Here is a 17851-nt window from a genome sequence, read left to right on the forward strand (position 1 = left end):
AATTGGCTGCAACCACCTGGAAGATGATGTATGGATGGCACCATATTTGTAGATGTGTATAGACCATTCATATTAATGGGTCATATCTCACAGTAAAGTCACAGTGTCAGCATTTGAGGCAACATGATTCTCATTCATGCTGATGGTGTTGAACATAGAAAACCTTCTCAGGGGTCTCACTGATACTTGGTCCTTTTAAACCAACAAAGAAGAAATTGGCACAGAAGCTGAAATATAAAAGAACATCTTTATTAACCTCAAATGAGTCAGACTACGTCACACGGAAGCCTTAGCAACTGAATGAGGCAGTCTAAGGAGTACATAAAACTGGGGCCTTATATATGCTTAGGGTTACATAGTCAGCATAAGACCAAGGGGCAGTCCTGGCTCATGTAAGCATGCAAAATGACTAATATGGACATACAAGATCTGCTTGCTCAACAAAGTGGGAGGATAGTTAATTCTCCATACAGCAGCAAAAATAGCCTGACAGTTATACTAGAGAAGCAGGTGCATTCTACTAGCTAGGCCCTTCTGAGCATGTGCTAAGGTGGAAGATGCTGAATATAGTTTGTTTCTAGGCAGATTACACGAGCAGTCAACACTGAGGGAGGACAGAGCACATGGCCAGCACGTGGAATCACACCGCTAACTAAAATGGCTGCCAGAAATACAAAATGGCTTTCAGCTCATGCTAACAAATCCGCCCAATATTTAACAATGGTGCTATGATAAATCACCATGCATGCCTTGGCGTGGCCTCCTACATACTTCTGACAGTAAGGCTGTGTAAATCACACTATAACCACACTCAGCATCAAGGAGAAGTTACTTGTACATAGCAATGGGTGGTCATATGCAACACTCATGTAGTTTGAAACTAAGACAGGTGATGAGACTCACATGGACCTGGCACAGTCCACAACATGACAGGCATCCCCTGTAAAATCAGTAGCGTATGTCTCTTCAAGCGGCAAGACACCTATGGGTATATGTGCTATAAAAGTCTCTAGAACATAACACGAATGTATCAATTGATGTAACCTTGGCTCATCTGTTTTCATGTGTCCTGCATGCTGTTGCTCACATTGACCATGTAGAACTATTACATACATTGTTTATTCAATTCAATTCAATTAATCTTTATTCGGATACAAATATATCCATAAAAGCAAAGATCAAATACCAGCATTAAAGTACATAAAACTGTAAAAATAAAACTGTAAAAATACACAAATATAAAAACAGCAGCATCATAAAAACAATATCCAGTTAATGACCTATGAACACAAGTCAATAGCAGCGTAATAGTAAAATTAACTATTAAGTGCAATCAAATAAATAACGATACATCAGTTTAAAATAATTCCCAAAGAGAAAACATATAAAATATGCATAAAAACTACCAAAGTAAGTACGGAGGTGGATGAATGAATAAACACGAGCATCCAAATGTTTTACTACTTATCAGGATAGTAAATTAAAGCATAGTAAAAATCAGCCATCGATGAATTCTCATTGAGACACGTGAGCGAACTGCCGCTTTCAAAAAAGATCCCACTCTGAAAACAAAATCATCCACCTCCAACTTAAGTATTTCTGTGTAGGCTGCTTTATGAATTGTTTATGTGCAGGAAAGATTTGAGAGAAGCCATCATATTATGTTGTTGTACACATATATCTGCTGTATGACCTTGTGTCTAGAAAGATATGTGAGGGCCATCCACATTAAAATCACACATAGTCTTTACCACCAAGCTTAGCTTATGATTTGTGGATCACAAGGCCAGCTTGTCTTGCCACAACTAGTCAGGTGTAGTGCAATTCTAGATATATTTGCCAATGGGACATATCCCAATATGTTTTTTGGTTGTATGGCAACTAGACATTTGGTGATGGCTATGCATTCAGACAGGAAGTCCCCAGCTATTTTCTCAACACATTGGAACACCATATCTTGGGATGCATAAGAGCATGGCACCTACTTCGACCTCCACTGAAAATATCCAACTACACACAAAGAGAAGTAGGAGTAAACTATAACCCGCTCCTAGAGACTTATGGCAAAGGTAATATGTTTTAAAAACAGCCTTCACCCACACTATTGTGGCATGCTTCATCATTAGGCTGATAAACATCACCCCTGCGCAGACCAACGCATGGAGTGGAGCAATTGGGAGGGTAAAACAACACAAACATAAAGAAGAGTAGGGATCAGACAAATATATGTGCAGAAAATAGACTCTAATAGTAGCTCTGGGATATACCCATCTCCACTCTTGAAACTCGCTGACTGGCACCGCGGGTCTTCAGGGCTTTCACAGTCTTAAGAGGCATCTCGCTGACTCCACGCGTAGAGCAGCTTCCTACCTTCCAAGAACCGTTCTAAGAATCAGTGACCAAGCAACTCGGTCCAATGGCATCAATCTTTTCACCGCTTGTAGCCTTACAGCCTGTACAAGCACAAAAGCAAGCCTCCCAGCACCCTCTAGCATTGCCAGTGCACAGGGAATGAAACAATCCTGCGGTGAGAGCCCGGCCGGGAGGAGCGCAAAATGGCTTTCTTCAAATAGCCGCCATCTTCGCCTCAAAGCCGACCCACCGGCCTGGACCACTTCCATAGTGTACCATTAGCCACAAGGATTTGTGCTGTTGAGTACAGTCATCACCAAGGATCATTACATTTGAAAGCTACATGCACCATTGACCATTTCCACTGAAGATCAGAGGCACCATGGATCATTCCCATTGAGTACCATTAGTGCCAGGGACCATGCCGACTGAATACTATTGTTACCATCACAAATGAGGCCTACATAATGCTGAACTATTCCAAAAGGCACCATCAAGACCATGAATAATCCTCAGTAAGCACCATCATTACCAAGGACCTTTCCCACTGAGTATTATTACACTTGAGGACCAGTCCCGCTATGTATTATCCAATGCCAATGTCCATTCTCACTGAGTACTAACACCACCACTCAACGTTTCCTTTGGTTATCATCATTACCAAGAACCATTGCCACTGAGTAACCATTCATACTAAGGACGATTTCCACTAAGTGACATCATTACCATCAACTATCCAATGTGAATATCATCATTACCACCAACCATTCCCACCCAGTAGTATCATTAACAAGAATGATCTTTCCTGAGACCCAGTTTTAGTTTGGACTCTTCTTGACAGGTGTCATCAGGAGCATGGACAATCCTCTGTGAGCACCATTGTTATCAAGGACCAGCTCTACTAAATAACATCATTACTAAGGGCCCTATTACGTGTCTGGCAGACCTCGGACCGGCAGACTCGTGGTGGCAAATCCAGATACCGCTGCACCGGTAGTCCAACCGCCCAATTATGACCACAGGCTCTGCCAGGGAACAGCTGTTCCCTTGTGTTGAAGGGGCGGTCAGAGGCCGCAATATGCTTGGCCGAACCGCTGTGGTCCCGCAAAGCATATTACGAGTTTCCTCTCTGCCAGGGTTTTCATGAAAACCCTGGCTGAGAGGAAACAAAGGGGGCCCTACCCCCTGTGCCTCAAACATATGTGGATGTACACAGGGGGGCATAAGTTACCCCTCTTTGTGCATACTCATAGGTTCCTGCACAAAATTGACTTTTGAGTCTATGCTGCACAGGAACCTTGTAGTGCGGTCCCATTGTGGTGCTTTTTTCAAAGGCACCGCCGCCTTTAAAAGAGGCACTGCCATGAGACAGCCTTGTCACCCGCCTACAGACTACTGTTAGTCGTAATCTAGCAGGCGGGGTGACCTACGGCGGAGTAGTGCAGCGGCGGCTTGCACTGATGCGCCACCGCTCCTCTGAAAGGTCGTAATAGGCCCCCAAGTGACATTTCCACCCACTACCATCACAAGCTATTCCCACTTAGACCACCATTACCAAGAACCATCCACATTGAGTGCCATCAGCACCATCGATCATTCTCTCTGACCATTCCCATTGAGTACCATCAGCACTTTGGAACATTTCCACTGCAAACTATCTGGGAATCTGGACTCTCATTTGATCCTATGAAAGTCATCACCCTTTCATACATGGAACGTGTGATATTCCTGACCACTTCCTACTAAGGGTTTTGACACTGTGCTGATAAGAACTGCCTTTGATGATATGCAGAGTTGCTGTGCACACAGGCCTGTAGCTAAATGAGTAGACATGCACTGGCAGCCCTCTCATTTCCCTTTACATGTCTTGGCAGGTCACCTCCACAGCTGGGCTACAAGGCTAGTAGAATCTGCAAGATCGATAGGTGAACTCATTTTTAGAATTGAGAGGATGGTATCCTACACTCAATCAAGTGAAAGGCCAGTGTGACAGGTGATATGAATTACCATACCTGTAATTTGACCTTGGAATATTTTGGAGTACACTGCGCAACAGTGCTGGGACCTAACATTGGCACACTGACCAATCACCTCTCACCAAGCCCTCAATATAGACATTACCTGCTACCTGGATGTGAAGCATGGGATTTCACATGCAAGTGATCCAATATCAACATAGTTTACAGAGTTGGTGTGGCCAGAGAGAGAGCAGTCCAGACATTTGAGCACTTACAATAGTTCTGACTGTTATCTCCATGCACATGTTTTTCTCATGCATTCAGATTCCAGTGGCATTGCACTACTGTCAATACCCTGACTATTTTCACATCACAAGTCCCTGATGAAAGGGGCATAACCATGTGTTTGACTTGCACCTTTTGGCGTGGTTACCCCTGACTTTTTGCCTCTACCTCCTGTATTTTTGACACTGGGCCGGATTACATTTTGCTGGTTCAGACACTTCGGGCACTTCGCCACTGCTAACCACTGCTTAGCCCGTATATCTCCAAAAGTTGGTAATAGGAGATAGCGATGTTAGCGACTGTTTCCAGTCGCTAACATCTTGGCACGCCGCTTTGCATGTAATTAGTGATACATTTCTCTGACATGCAAAGTGGGGCCCAAGATGGTCGCTATCTCCTACTAGCTGTCGCTAACTGGTGTTAGCGACAGCTAGGTAATAGGGAGATAATTTTATCTCCGCTTTCTTGGCTTTTTCCCGTTCTCAAGGTCCCTGAAGATCTGGCTGTTCATTTAATCAAGTGGACCCTACCAACACCTGGATACAGGTGACTATATGGGAGCCTACAATCCCTGTCTGAAAATCAGTCTCTAATTTCCTTATTCCAGGTAAATTGTGATGCATCTAATGGCCTGTAATAAAGAATTTAACTAGCCCCACATCTGTAATAACTTATTACTGTTGAGTTCTGACATCACAAGGTCTGCTGCCAGTAGACAGGGCGTAAGGCAGGTCATGGTGCATAATTACTGTTATGGTTCAAACAAGGAAAATGGGAACTATATTTTCCTTCTTCTGATATGTTTTTCTAAAATGAAAAGATTCAGCAGATAGGAGATATTTCTGTCAACATGTTTATTTTGTCCACACTGCGTCATCACAGAAAAAGTAGAAAGTCTGCATATTTCAACACAGATTTTTTAATCTGATCTGAAAGAGATTCTCATATCTTATGGAAAATAATAGTAACTGCTGTTTAGGTCTCGCCTAGGAAGGCAGCGCATGTGCTGCTCGCCTTGGCCAGATCTATTGTCATCAACTTGGTTGCCGAAGGGGGACAGTAGATGTGCACTTGCCCGGACAGCCGATGTGCACGCTCACGGTGTCTCTCTCAGATTGCCCCCGTACAGCAGATGGGCACGCGCACTGCATCTCTTCACTTTCAAGCGCTCCCACCGCGCGCTTTCACTTTTGCGCGCTCGATCTCAGCCTGCCTTTTCTGCTCTTGCCAAGCAGATGGGCACACGCACGACGTCGCTTCACTTTCGAGCGCTCCCACCGGGCGCTTCACTTTGCACACTTGATCTCAGCCTGCCTTTTCTGCGCTTGCCAAGTAAGACAATGACAAATAAGTTCTCATCCCTAAAAATGCGGGCTGGTGCCCACCACCTGCAACCACTACTTAGATTAAGCAATGGGTCTCGTTTGTTGATGTTACGAGATCTCTATCATCACAACAGTAATCTCACGTCAGTCTGTGTACTGGCACCACGCCTTCTTTGGCATTGCTGCGTGTACAAGTTGCCCCTTCGCCGCCTCGCAGCTGCTCTTCGTCACAGTAAGATCTCCTCGGAACGTTGCGTGTGTTGTGTGGTATCATCACTCTAGCTCAAAGATAGCCATTCATAAACATCACACCACTCTTGCACTTTCGGCTTTGCGTAAATGTATGGTTGGGTAAACCTGGAGGTGGGCACACAGATCTTGTGATACATTTTAAACCATATTTCCACAGAAAGGGCGAGTTGTTTGGTTTGACTCGTAGCCTGATCACTTTCTGCTCTCTCCCACTAAAGGGCCTGCGCTCTGGTTAAAGTTTGTGTGGTAGCGGCAAACTTTATCCTTTCTAGTTTACTTTCAGTAGCACTTGATTTTGCCTTGGTCAGAATATGGACGTGCTGCTCATTCGGGCGTCGTCTTCCTTCAGGCAGCATCAGCCAGGGCATCTATCACACACACAGGTTTCTGCTAGCCTGCCTCCGTCTCCCTGACAGCAAATACTTCCGGCGGGAGAGCATAGTGGCATTTAACAGGTTTCATTTTCAGTTGTTCTCAGAAGTGTGTGCAACCGAGGATACACCTGAGATTTAAAGTCGATGCAGGAAGATGTTTTGAGTTCTGTACTGCTTTAGGTGCCCTAGCGTTGTAGCCCAGTTGACTTGATCCATTACCCTGCACCCACCTCATCTTACTGGGGAGTCTGCACCCCTCGTATCTTCTAGCAGTCCTTGCACTGCTGTTCAAGCTGTGTGCTCTCCGAGGGGGCAGCTGTCACTGCTACCTATCCAGTACCAGTTGTGGGTGTACCATTTGCACTGCTGTTTAAACATTGTATGTTATGTTTTTTTTTGGGGGGGGCATTTTTCACTGCTACAGCCTATTACTACTATGTATAAGTTTACACTGCTGTGCAAGGTGTGTACAGATGTCACTGATACCTGTTGTGTGTATACAGTTTGCGCTGCTGTCCAGGCTGTGTACTTTGAGGCCACTGCTCCTTCCTGCGTCCATCAGGCCCCTTCTGCTTTTATCATATGCTGTTGCTATTCGCTTCCCCATTTGCTAGCTCGCTCGGTCCCTCCTTCTCTTCCCATACAGTCTCTCCACCCTCCATTCTGTGCCAAGGCTGGTCAAAGGCAAACGTTGCTATACACGGCCACTGTATGTGTTTTAAGCCACTATTAACAAGCATTTGCAATGCAATAGGTCTCGCATTTACACAAGTTTGAGCTATTGACATTGCAAATAACAATGCCTTTTATATTTGTTTTCGTTTTAAAAACATAAATAAAAGGCATTGTCATTTACAATGCCAATAGCTTTAACTCCTGTAACTGCGAGACCGATTGCATTGCAATGTAACTTGTTTAGTAGTATAGATTTTGTTTTTATACTTCATGTCTACAATGTACATGAACTAGCTAGACACAAAAGATTTAAGCAGTTTGTGGGAAAGGTGCGGGTGTGACTGTGTACTATAAACAATAAAATACCCTTTGCCATACATTAAAGGATATTACAAGTCACCTCGCAGTTCCATGGAATTATAAAGAACTCATACTTTGCCCTTGTTCCTCTGTATGAACTTGGAACTCCTCAGTGACTTGCAATATACTTTTAATGTACAGCACGGGGTACTTTATCCCATATATTTTGCATAGAGTAGATGTCCAGAATTCTGGCCGGATCTGGTGAGACTGCAAGAAAGAAACAGAGCTACTGACTAATTACATCTGGACATACGAGCAAGATGGATCTTTTTAAGTTTAAGGATTTATTTAACAGACTTAAGAATGTATTTCTGTCCTTTTCACAGAAGGTGCATCGAAAAAGTATATAATGAAGTTCTTCTGCAGGGCTTGAATTACAGCATCGCTTTCTGCTCATAACTCCCATATTACATTACAGGGATTGGAATTATCTGTTCTGAATCAGTCATTTACATTTTGTTCTCTTTTTCATTTACATTATATGTCTACTTATGTAACAACGACGTTTGATGTGAGCCAACACTTCAGGTCTCTCCTTGCAAGTGTCACCTGCTCCTGCCCTCCTGTCTGTGGTTAGAAGTTGTGTTGGCGAGGTCTTGCCAGTTTCTGTAACTTAGAAGTCATTGGAGTCCTAGGAGTGATGAAGACAGATGTGTAGTGCTATAAGCTGACCTATGCAGAGTCGGTTATGATGACTCAGCAGGCTTTGTCCATCTACATGATGTCACATCCTTAACTTGACTACTGCCATTCCATCCTGGTGTTGTAATTATAGGTGGCTCATATATAGTACATGGCAGGTGGCTCTCTGGGCCTTAACGCGGAATAGCGCAGACCTTGTACGGATGAGGCTGTAGGGTTCCTGCAAGAATATAGTCCTCCCTGATTTTCTTTACTCCCTCAGGAGGCCTGAAGTTGAAAGCCCGAAGCAGGCTGGAGAAGAAGATGAAAAGCTCGACCCTGGCCATCTGTTCGCCAAAACACACCCGATGCCCTGGGAGAGAGGGAGGGAGTGAGAGAAAGAGAGAGAAGTCACAATTAAAATGGATTATGGGTGACATTTATTCAATGTAAACTATACATCAATCATTGGGATCTCTGGGTAGTCTCAGGCAACATGAACTAATGAAATCTGTGCTTGAAATGAGGACTGAAGAGATGTCATTTTAGGTCTCTCCTACTAGCCAGAGCATGCACATCTGTTGCAAGACTATTGCTAGCTTATATTATTTTGTGCCACTGGTTGGCTTGATTCTCACTCTCATTTGCTTGCTTCTAAGGCAGTAGAGTGTGTGGGTTTTCCTTCCTCTTATAGTTGACACTGCCCTGGAGCAAGGTTGCATTACTTGCTACCTTCCACTACTCTAGTTTTAGGCGCTGCACTTTACATTTTGTTGAAGCACTCTACGAGAGCCTGTGTGTTTTCTAGCAGTCTCTCTCATGTACACCCCCTTTCTGCCATGCTAGCTCATGACGCTCTTTCGCTACTTGTGTTCATTCCCCCTCCTTCGTCAATGGTGCCCTTTAATGCTAATCCTCTTTGGTGTTGCTTTTTTGCCCATGTGCTTCTCCCCTTCCAGCTCCATGTTGCTTTCTCTCTTGTTCCTTTGTCCCCCATCCATGATCCCCTCTCTCTTTTTAGTTTCACTCCACAAAAGCCTCAACCTTCTTTCCCCCACTCTTGCCCCTATGTTCCTTCCTCCACCTGCACCCGTGTAGCTTCTCCCCGCTCTCCTGTTGCTTCCCCAGCCCTCCCTGATTCCACCCTCTCCCCTCCTCTCTGTGTTGTTTCCCCCCACCCATACTAAAATAGTTCCTTCTGTTTGCCAATCCAACCCGAATCGGCAAAGAAAATTGCTTTTTCATTCTGTAGGTGCCTACATGCTTGGTGTGACAGTATACGAAAAAATGACAAAGGGACCTATAACTTTTTTATATACTTTAGTGTGACACCCTAAGTGGGGCGGGTATGCTCAGATGTGGGTCCCATGCACACTCTGCCAATGAAACTAGGCTATCCCTGACTAATTGTCCTAATACTGGTCCGAGGTTGCTTGTGTATCAGTTCAGGGAGGACCTGGCATGGCAGTTTGTGCAGAACTGTTCCCATTGGAGCAGAGGCAAGACGGATTTGCATATAGCTGGGTACAAACTGAGGAGGTATGGTGTGCAAAATGACTATGGACTGGATGCGTCCCTGAGTTATTACCAGTGGCTGAGATTAATGCAAGTCTCCCATTCATCACTTTTGGTATATTTCACTGCATGCACCTATAAAATTACAGGATTGGTTGCATCATAGGCTTTCAAAAATGTTTCAACAGACATGCTGCATACAGCATTTTAAGAACTGTTGGCAGAGGCAAAAGGTCCCAATATAATTTATTTCCCCCCCCCCAAAAAAAAAAATATATATATATATATATATATATATATATATATATATATATATATATATATATATATATATCCAGATGGCACAAATGACAAAACTACTGCTAACACAGATCAAATAGCTGACCTTACCTGATCCCCTTTCAGAAAACCTTGCTGGCTACACTTCTACATGCAAGGCTTCCTTTGATCTCCCGAAGGAAGGTTCATATTATCAATTTGTAACCTTTTTTTCAAAATATTTTAATACTTTTTTCCGTTTTGTTTTACCAACATAGATCAGCCAAAACAACAGTGGGTTAACAATCAGTACAGCCGTGTGATAATATAATCTGTATAATCCCTTACAGTCTTGGGCACACATTCCATAGTAACCAATAGACCTGGAAGTTGTGATGCAATCACTGGTGAGCCATCAAAGTCCCAGAAATGTCAATCATCCATATTCACCCCAAGGCAACATCCAGCACATTCACATTTAATACCAATCAATAGCTAAAAAAAATCTCCACTGTGCCCAGATGATTTCACAGTTTGTATGGCCTCGCCAGTCAGGTGGCCTGGCAGTGCGGGCTACACTGGTCCTATTAGAACAGGACCAAGACTGATTTGTATATGGCCTCTGCCTGTCTGGAATGGCATATTTGGCAGAAAATGATGGACTGGGATGCAGCCTGAGTTGATTACCAGTGGATGAAAATAGTATACGCATTGTGCCCACCACCTTTAGTTGTTTTAATGCGATGCCCTATGTGCAACAGTAGTGTACCTAGTCGGTCCTGTGCTTGCTGTGACATAGGACTCAAGCAAAACCTCACTGATGTGGTCCAACCAGGGTGAAACCAGTATGCAGTTACTTGTGTTTGTGTTCAGAGGTGACGTGGATTGGCAGTTCTGGCAAGACTTTTTTTGGAGCTTGACAAAGACTGATTTGCACTGATTACACTTGCTGCCTATCTAGAGTGGCATAGTGGGCAAAACAACAATGAACTAAAAAGAAGCTGAAGTGATTCCAAGTGACGGACACTTTTGCAAGCATTTCATCACTTTTTGTTGCCTTAAATAGTTCGCCCAAATGTGTCATATACTTGCTGTGTCATGTGACTCAAGCTTCAAGTTATTGAAGAATCTCAACGAGCCTGAAATCGATTGGGGTTCTTTGTGTTCCCATTCACAAGTGACTTGGACTGGCAGCTTAGGTCTCACTTTCAATTCTGAAGCAAAACAAGCTAATCTGCATATAGTTGCTTCATGTCAGGAGTGGTGCTGTGGGCAAAAAAGACTATGGGGTAGAATGTGCCCGAGAGATTGCTAATGAATGACATTTTTGCAGGCATTCTACATATTTCCTTTTGTTATTTTAAAATTTGAAGCACCTCACGGGTGGTCCGGTCACCATTCTTTTGAAAGCTTATCTTCATGTCAGAAAACAAATTGCCACGTCACCGCCAATAAGGTTTATTCCTGGTGATAACACTGAAAAAGGCAACTTTAAAACCTTGGATAAGGAGCTGCATTTCCTTGATAATCGGAGACTAATTTGTGTTTTTTCAACGGTGAACTCTGTAGACCACAAGATGATCTTCAAAATATTGAGGAAATGTGTTGACAATTATAGGGGATAGTTGTGGGTGTGTATCATTTCTTTATTATACACATACAGGGACTAAAACCAGGATTCCATATCTCATGTGGTGTTGCTCAATTCTTATTCCACTCCTCCTTCAATATTTAACCCGGGTAATCTTTTTGTTTTTTTACAGTTTTCTATAGTGCGAACTTGACCCGAAGGTATTGGGTCTCAGAGTGCTTTACACGAGCACCAGTTCCCTTACACAAGGAAACATTCATTTTTAGGCACAGGGAGATTAAGTGATTTGCCCAGAATCACAGGATGTTGAGCGATGTTGCTGAGACTCGAACCCGGCAGTGGGGACTCAGCGTGCAAGTTGCTGAACAGATAAAAGAGGTGAGAGGTCTTCAATACACCAATCCTGTGTCCCTGTGTAAGTGGTGAAACAGCAGTGCAAGACGCCAGAGAAGCAAGAGGCCAACTTGCTGGGGGTGAAGTCGAGTGCATAGCCTAGAGGGAGGTGCCCCCAGCGTACTCAGTGGACTCAGTATAGCAATGTCAACAACACCCATTGAGAGTGCTGGCTCTTCGCGCCAGATGGATGCTCCGCCCATGCATCAACACGGTGTGCATGCACCAGTGGTGGCGATCCCACCTTCCAGTCAATTGGCAGACAGTGACAGTGGTTGGGGAGGTTGGACAATTACTTTTGCGCAACACGAGAGACTGATAATGCTGCAAAGCGCTCCATGATGCTTCACATGGGTGGTGATGAACTCTATGACATGTTTGACAACCTATCGAATACTAGGAGCAACAGTGCCTTCGATGCAGTGGCGGCCGTGCTCAACAGGTAATTTGACCCACAGTTAATTCCTGATTATGAGAGGTTTGGGTTGAGGCAGGTCGGGCAGCAGGGGAATTAATCAGTTGATGCTTTCTACGTACGCCTTAGAAGGCTCGCCAGCACGTGTACTACTATTGACCGGCTGGATAAGATCAGAGCACAAATCATACAAGGATACAGGTCCTTGAATTTGAGAAAGTTGATAATGCTCCATCCTGGAATATCTCATGATGAAATACTGATCCTAGCAAGGTCACATGAATTAGCGGATAGTAGAGCAGAAGATATGGGAGTGGCTCTGGCATGAGGTGCTGCAGGGGTGTCATCTCCAAGAATGACAAAGGTCAAGAAAGAGAAAGTAGAAACATTCAACACAGACTGGTCAGGGTCGGCCAGACAAGCGGTTCAAAGTTAGGTGAGAAGTCCTGTGGCTCCTGAGGGGCCATGCAAAGTTGTCAAGTGGTTGCCCGTTGCAGGGGGAACCCATCTCAAGTGTGGCCAGCGGAACCATTTTGCACAAGTATGCCGTAGCGCTAGTAGCACGACTGGCTCAGGATCTTGTAGACTGGGTCAGCCCACTCTCAGACTCCTGGCTATGACAGAAGATGATGAAGATGGCGACACTCAATCAGACCACAAGGCCCTCAAGGGGGCTGTGTGGTAGATGATGAGGACGAAGAAATATTCACAATCTCCCTTGTTGTGCATAAGAAGCAGCAGAAAATACCGCCTCCCCTGTGCCATATCACCATTGAAGGTGTCAGGATATCAGCTTTGATTGATACAGTGGCTTTGGTGAATGTGATGGACGACATGCAGTTTCGGAAGCTGACTCCACGCCCTAAGCTGGTACCGACCAAGGCCAAGATTTACACATATGGGGGACAGGGTCCAATTTCCCTGCAAGGAACAATTGAAATGTTAGCTGAGAGTGAAGAAAGATAGTGCTCAGTAGTTTCATGAGACCAAAAGAGATACAGGGACTCTTGTAAGGTGCCATATTGCTGAGGATTTGGGGTTAGTTTTCTTCGCTAGTTAAATTCATCAGTCGAATGCTGAGGCTATTTTGGCAGACTTTCCAAACTTACTTAATGGCTTAGGATGTTTGAAATGAGAAATGGTCAAGCTGCACATTAACAAAGCCATACGTCCAGTGGCATTACGACATAGAAAAGTCTCCTTCCTTCTGCGACGAGTGGAGGAACAGTTGGAAAAGCTGTAACAGTTGGGAGTCATTGAAAAAGTATCAGGGCCCACCCCTTGGGTATCTACGCTTGTGATTGCCCCAAAGCTGAAGCAACCTCGGGCTATAAGACTATGGGGCCCATTATGATGTCGGGCGGATTGCCCCCTCCAGGCTGGTGGTAGCCAACGCCAGCCTGGCGGGGGCAATCCGCCCGACATCCACAGTAGTTTCCCCCCCGCCATATTAGTATGGCGTGGGGGACCTCGGCGGACGGAAAGACCGTCCGCCGCTTTTCTGCCCCGGTCACCTTGCGGCCGGGGCGGAAAAGGAATAATATGGTGGCGGTGTCTATCAGACACCGCCAGCCATATTATGATGGTTGTTGTTAGGTGCCTTTCCGCGGCGGCGATGACGCCACAAAAAGGTATGCGGTCTTGAAGTATAGGTGGGGGGTGCACACCTGTGGTACCCCCCTTCATTTGCATTAACAAATGTTAATTGTTAATGCAAATGCTGAAATGCATTTTTAGCATTGTGGCGGGCGGTGCAGAGAGCACGCCCGCCACAATGCTAAAAATTCAGGATGTGCCTGCCACTGTGGCGGGCACATCCTAATACCCCCCACGGGACCCCCGCCCTTATGGCGGGCGGTCCCGAATTCCGACAGGATGGCGGGCGGACACAGTCCGCCCGTCATCCTAATAACCCCCTTAGTGTTGACATGAGCTTACCTAATAGAGCAATTCGCTGTGAAAGACATATCATACCCACAGTGGATGAAATCGTAGCAGATTTAAACGGCGCTCAATGGTTCTCACAAAATTGACTTGAATGCAGGATATTATCAACTGTTACTCGACGAAGCAAGTAGATATATCACAAAATTTTTTATCCACTCGAGGTTGTGACAATATTGCAGGCTCAGCTTTGGGATGTCCTAAGCTGCTGAGGTGTTCCAAGAAGTAATACGAGAAACCCTATCAAGTTTAGTAGGGGTGATCAATGTATCTGACAATATTTTGATCTTCTCTAAAACTTTGGAAGAGCATCATGTGATGTTGAGAGCCGCACTACAATGCCTGGCGAAAGGTGGCCTGACACTTCATCGTCAAAAGTGTCTATCTTACAGTAACTCTGTGGAATTTTTGGGATGTCACTTTTCAAACAAGTGCCTCCAAGTTGATACCCAGAAAGTGGAAGCTATCAAATTGACTGATGTACCTCGAAATCTAACTGAGGTCTGAAGGTTTCTAGGTGTTGGCTAATTATTGTGGATGATTCATTCTGATATTAGTGACTATCAGAAACAATAAGGGCTGTAACTAAGCATGACAGACAGTAGGAGTGGACTGGAGAAGCAGCGCAGTTGTTCAAGGCTGTGAAGGAGGCACTCTTGCATGATGGTACCATGGCATATTTCAGTCCTCAAAAGAAAACAGAACTGGTGGTTGAAGCAAGTCCAGTGGGCTTGGGGGCAATGAGAAAAGTGCTGGCAGGTGGGTGCCACTTGTATACACCAGCCAGGTGCTCACAGAAGAGGAAATGTGCTGCACCCAGATCAAAAGGGAGGCTCTACCAATACGATGGGCATGCCAGCACTTTCCTCTCTATTTGTGTGGACAGAAATTCATATTGGGGATGGATCACAAGCCGATAGTTCCTCTGTTCACTAGCACTGCCTGTAATCGACCGCCGAGGATTGAGCCGTGGGCAGTTCAACTTCAACAGTATAAATTTGAAGTGGCTTACAGGCCTGGCACAAACAATTCATCTGACTAGTTGTCCCATCACCCGGTGTGGTCAAACATCATCCTTGATCAAGAAGCGAATTTAAGCACAGAGACATTCATGAAGATGTTGTAAAGGTGGCACGGCCAGTAGCGCTCTCAATAACGGAGATCCTTTGAGCAACGGTGAAAGATAGCAGGATACAGAAAGTGAAGGACGCCCTCAAGAACCGGGATGAAGAATCTTTCTGGATGGCATCAAGGTGCTGACAGTGGAAGATCAATCCGTCATGACCCAGATGTGGAATGTACGCGATGAATTGAGTGTGAGTGCTGAAGGTCCGCTGGTGAGAGGCCAGCAAATTGTAGTTCCCAGAAAGTTTTGGGCCTGAACAGTGGAATTGGCACACCAGGGCATCAAGGGATTGGTAAAACCAAGGCTCGCCTACGACACAAAGTATGGTTTTCAGGAATGGACAAGATGGTTGATGAAAAAGTAAGAGGTGGTGCCATCAAAAGTGAGGACCCCCCCAGTGGCGCCATTGCCCACAGAAGAAGTAGTGATGCAACCCTAGTTGTCAGTCAACATGGATTTTGGAAGTTTCACGGGTGGAAGACTGACCATGGTACTCATTGACAGTCATTCAGAGTATCCAGCAGTGGAGTTAGTGATGTCTACGTCATTTGCTAATGTCAGGCCAGCCCTAGAGAAGATCTTTGCACCATTAGGCCTCCCAGATGAGATTAAAAACATATAACTGACCCCTGTTTCATGGACAGGAATTTCAGGATTACTTGCAAGAATTGAACATAAGGCACAGAAAGATAACTCCCCAATGGCACAGGCAAATGGTGAAGCAGAGCGTTTTATGAGGACACTAAACAGACCACTCCAAATTGGTTGGGGGGGCCTGGGTGAAGACATTGAGTGCTGTTTATACCAGTTCCTCAGAGCATATTGGCAGACTAATCACAGTACATCTAGTGTCCCCCTAATTATCTGATCATGATACAGAACGCAAGATGTGCTGCCAGCCAGCTTGTGCCGGGAACCCGATGTCATCAATGTACAGGTGGCTCAAGACAAATGGAAAGCCACAGAAGAAAGGGCTAGCAAAGATCAAGATGCAGTGGTCCAACACTTGAGAGTGTGTGACCAATTGATCATCACCCGGGTTGGAAGTATTGCACCCCCTATGAGAAGGAGAAATGGGAAATCGTAGTTGTACAGGGAACCATGATAACAGCGAAGAGAGAAGTGACTGTGTCCAGGAACATTTCATGGTTTTAAAAAGTCAGATCTCAGATGTCCGGTCAAGCGACAGGTCCTAGACAAGAAGGACATTGTGAGCGAGAAGAAACTGAGGAGATTGAGTGGTCAGAGACCAACTTGTCTAGTGAGACTGCAATAAATAATCCAGAAATGGCCAAAAGCCCTGAATCGAAACAATTGGACTCTGAAAACAACTTGGACAATAGCTCCATAAGCCAAAAGGACATTGAGGTAGTGGAAGATATGGACTGCGTCCCAACCCAGCCCCCAGTCAACGTCTACAAGACTTTGCATGTGGCATCTATAGTGGCTGAAAGAAAGGATTGACTGCTAAATGCCATCATACTTTTGTTTATTTTCATTTGTTGTTTTACATCAATAAGGTTGGAAGGGATGTATAGTGCCCCCCGGCCTACACTATACATTGTCTGGCACACTCACCCAGGAGACTGGGCTCGGTCGAATGGTATAAATAAAGGACCGAGAATAGCTTGTGGTTCTTTGGCAAGACTCGTACCCAGTGTCTGTGCGGCCTATACTAAGGGTTAACCTGCACCCTTTACACTACGTTCCTTCATCAATTTACTTAATGAAGTGATAAAGCAGTAGTTGATGTGCAGAAATAGATGCACTTATAGTTGTGCAAAAGTCAGAGCACAGTACTTAAATAGACCTTTTTCTATTATGGTCTGTATTCATTTTTTGAGGGTCTTTCAGTGTCTGTCTACTTTAAAGATCAATTGCTGTTGATCAGCCAATCTGACCTTTATATGCTGATGAGGCCTCCGTGCCACTGCCAATGTCGAAATCAATTAAACTCACCAGCAGGAAGGGGCCTTTGCAAAACGTTTGCGCCGCTGGTGCGTCACTTATTGTGATGCACCATTGGTGTAAACAATGCGCCATGTTGCGCCATATTAACAAAGGGACGCCTCTAGTTAGATGCGTCACTTTGTAAACCCCTGCACTACATCATACCTGCGCCAGGTATAATGTATGCAGGGGGGGCGTTCCGACGCACAGAAGTATTGTAGAAGTGACACCATGAAATCTGTTAGATTTCACTGCGCCACTTCTAGGACACAAATGCGCCACTATCTTACGCCTACCTCATGGCAGGTGTAAGACTGACGCAAGCACATTTAACATGGGTCTTGCACATGTGTAATGAGCCATTGCTGGAGTTGCGTCGCTTTTGTCACAAACTCCACCAATACGTAATTTTTGCGCCTACAGATACGGCAGAAATACTGACGTATCTGTAACT

At 44.9% G+C, this 17851-nt stretch overlaps 1 protein-coding gene across 2 annotated transcripts in view; it reads right to left on the bottom strand.

Moving 5' to 3' along the window:
• Nucleotides 1-7851: 7851 nt before the first annotated feature.
• LOC147684117 (cytochrome P450 2J2-like) overlaps nucleotides 7852-17851 on the bottom strand; it is a 104117-nt gene continuing 94117 nt past the window's right edge. For both annotated transcript variants that reach the window (XM_086944487.1, XM_086944486.1), the window contains exon 9: nucleotides 7852-8578. In XM_086944487.1, the coding sequence (XP_086800613.1) occupies nucleotides 8400-8578 (179 nt within the window). In that variant the 3' untranslated portion in view covers nucleotides 7852-8399. The remainder of the gene's footprint in view (nucleotides 8579-17851) is intronic.

Source organism: Lissotriton vulgaris, chromosome 11 (assembly GCF_964263255.1).
Source record: "Lissotriton vulgaris chromosome 11, aLisVul1.2, whole genome shotgun sequence".
NCBI lineage: Eukaryota > Metazoa > Chordata > Amphibia > Caudata > Salamandridae > Lissotriton > Lissotriton vulgaris.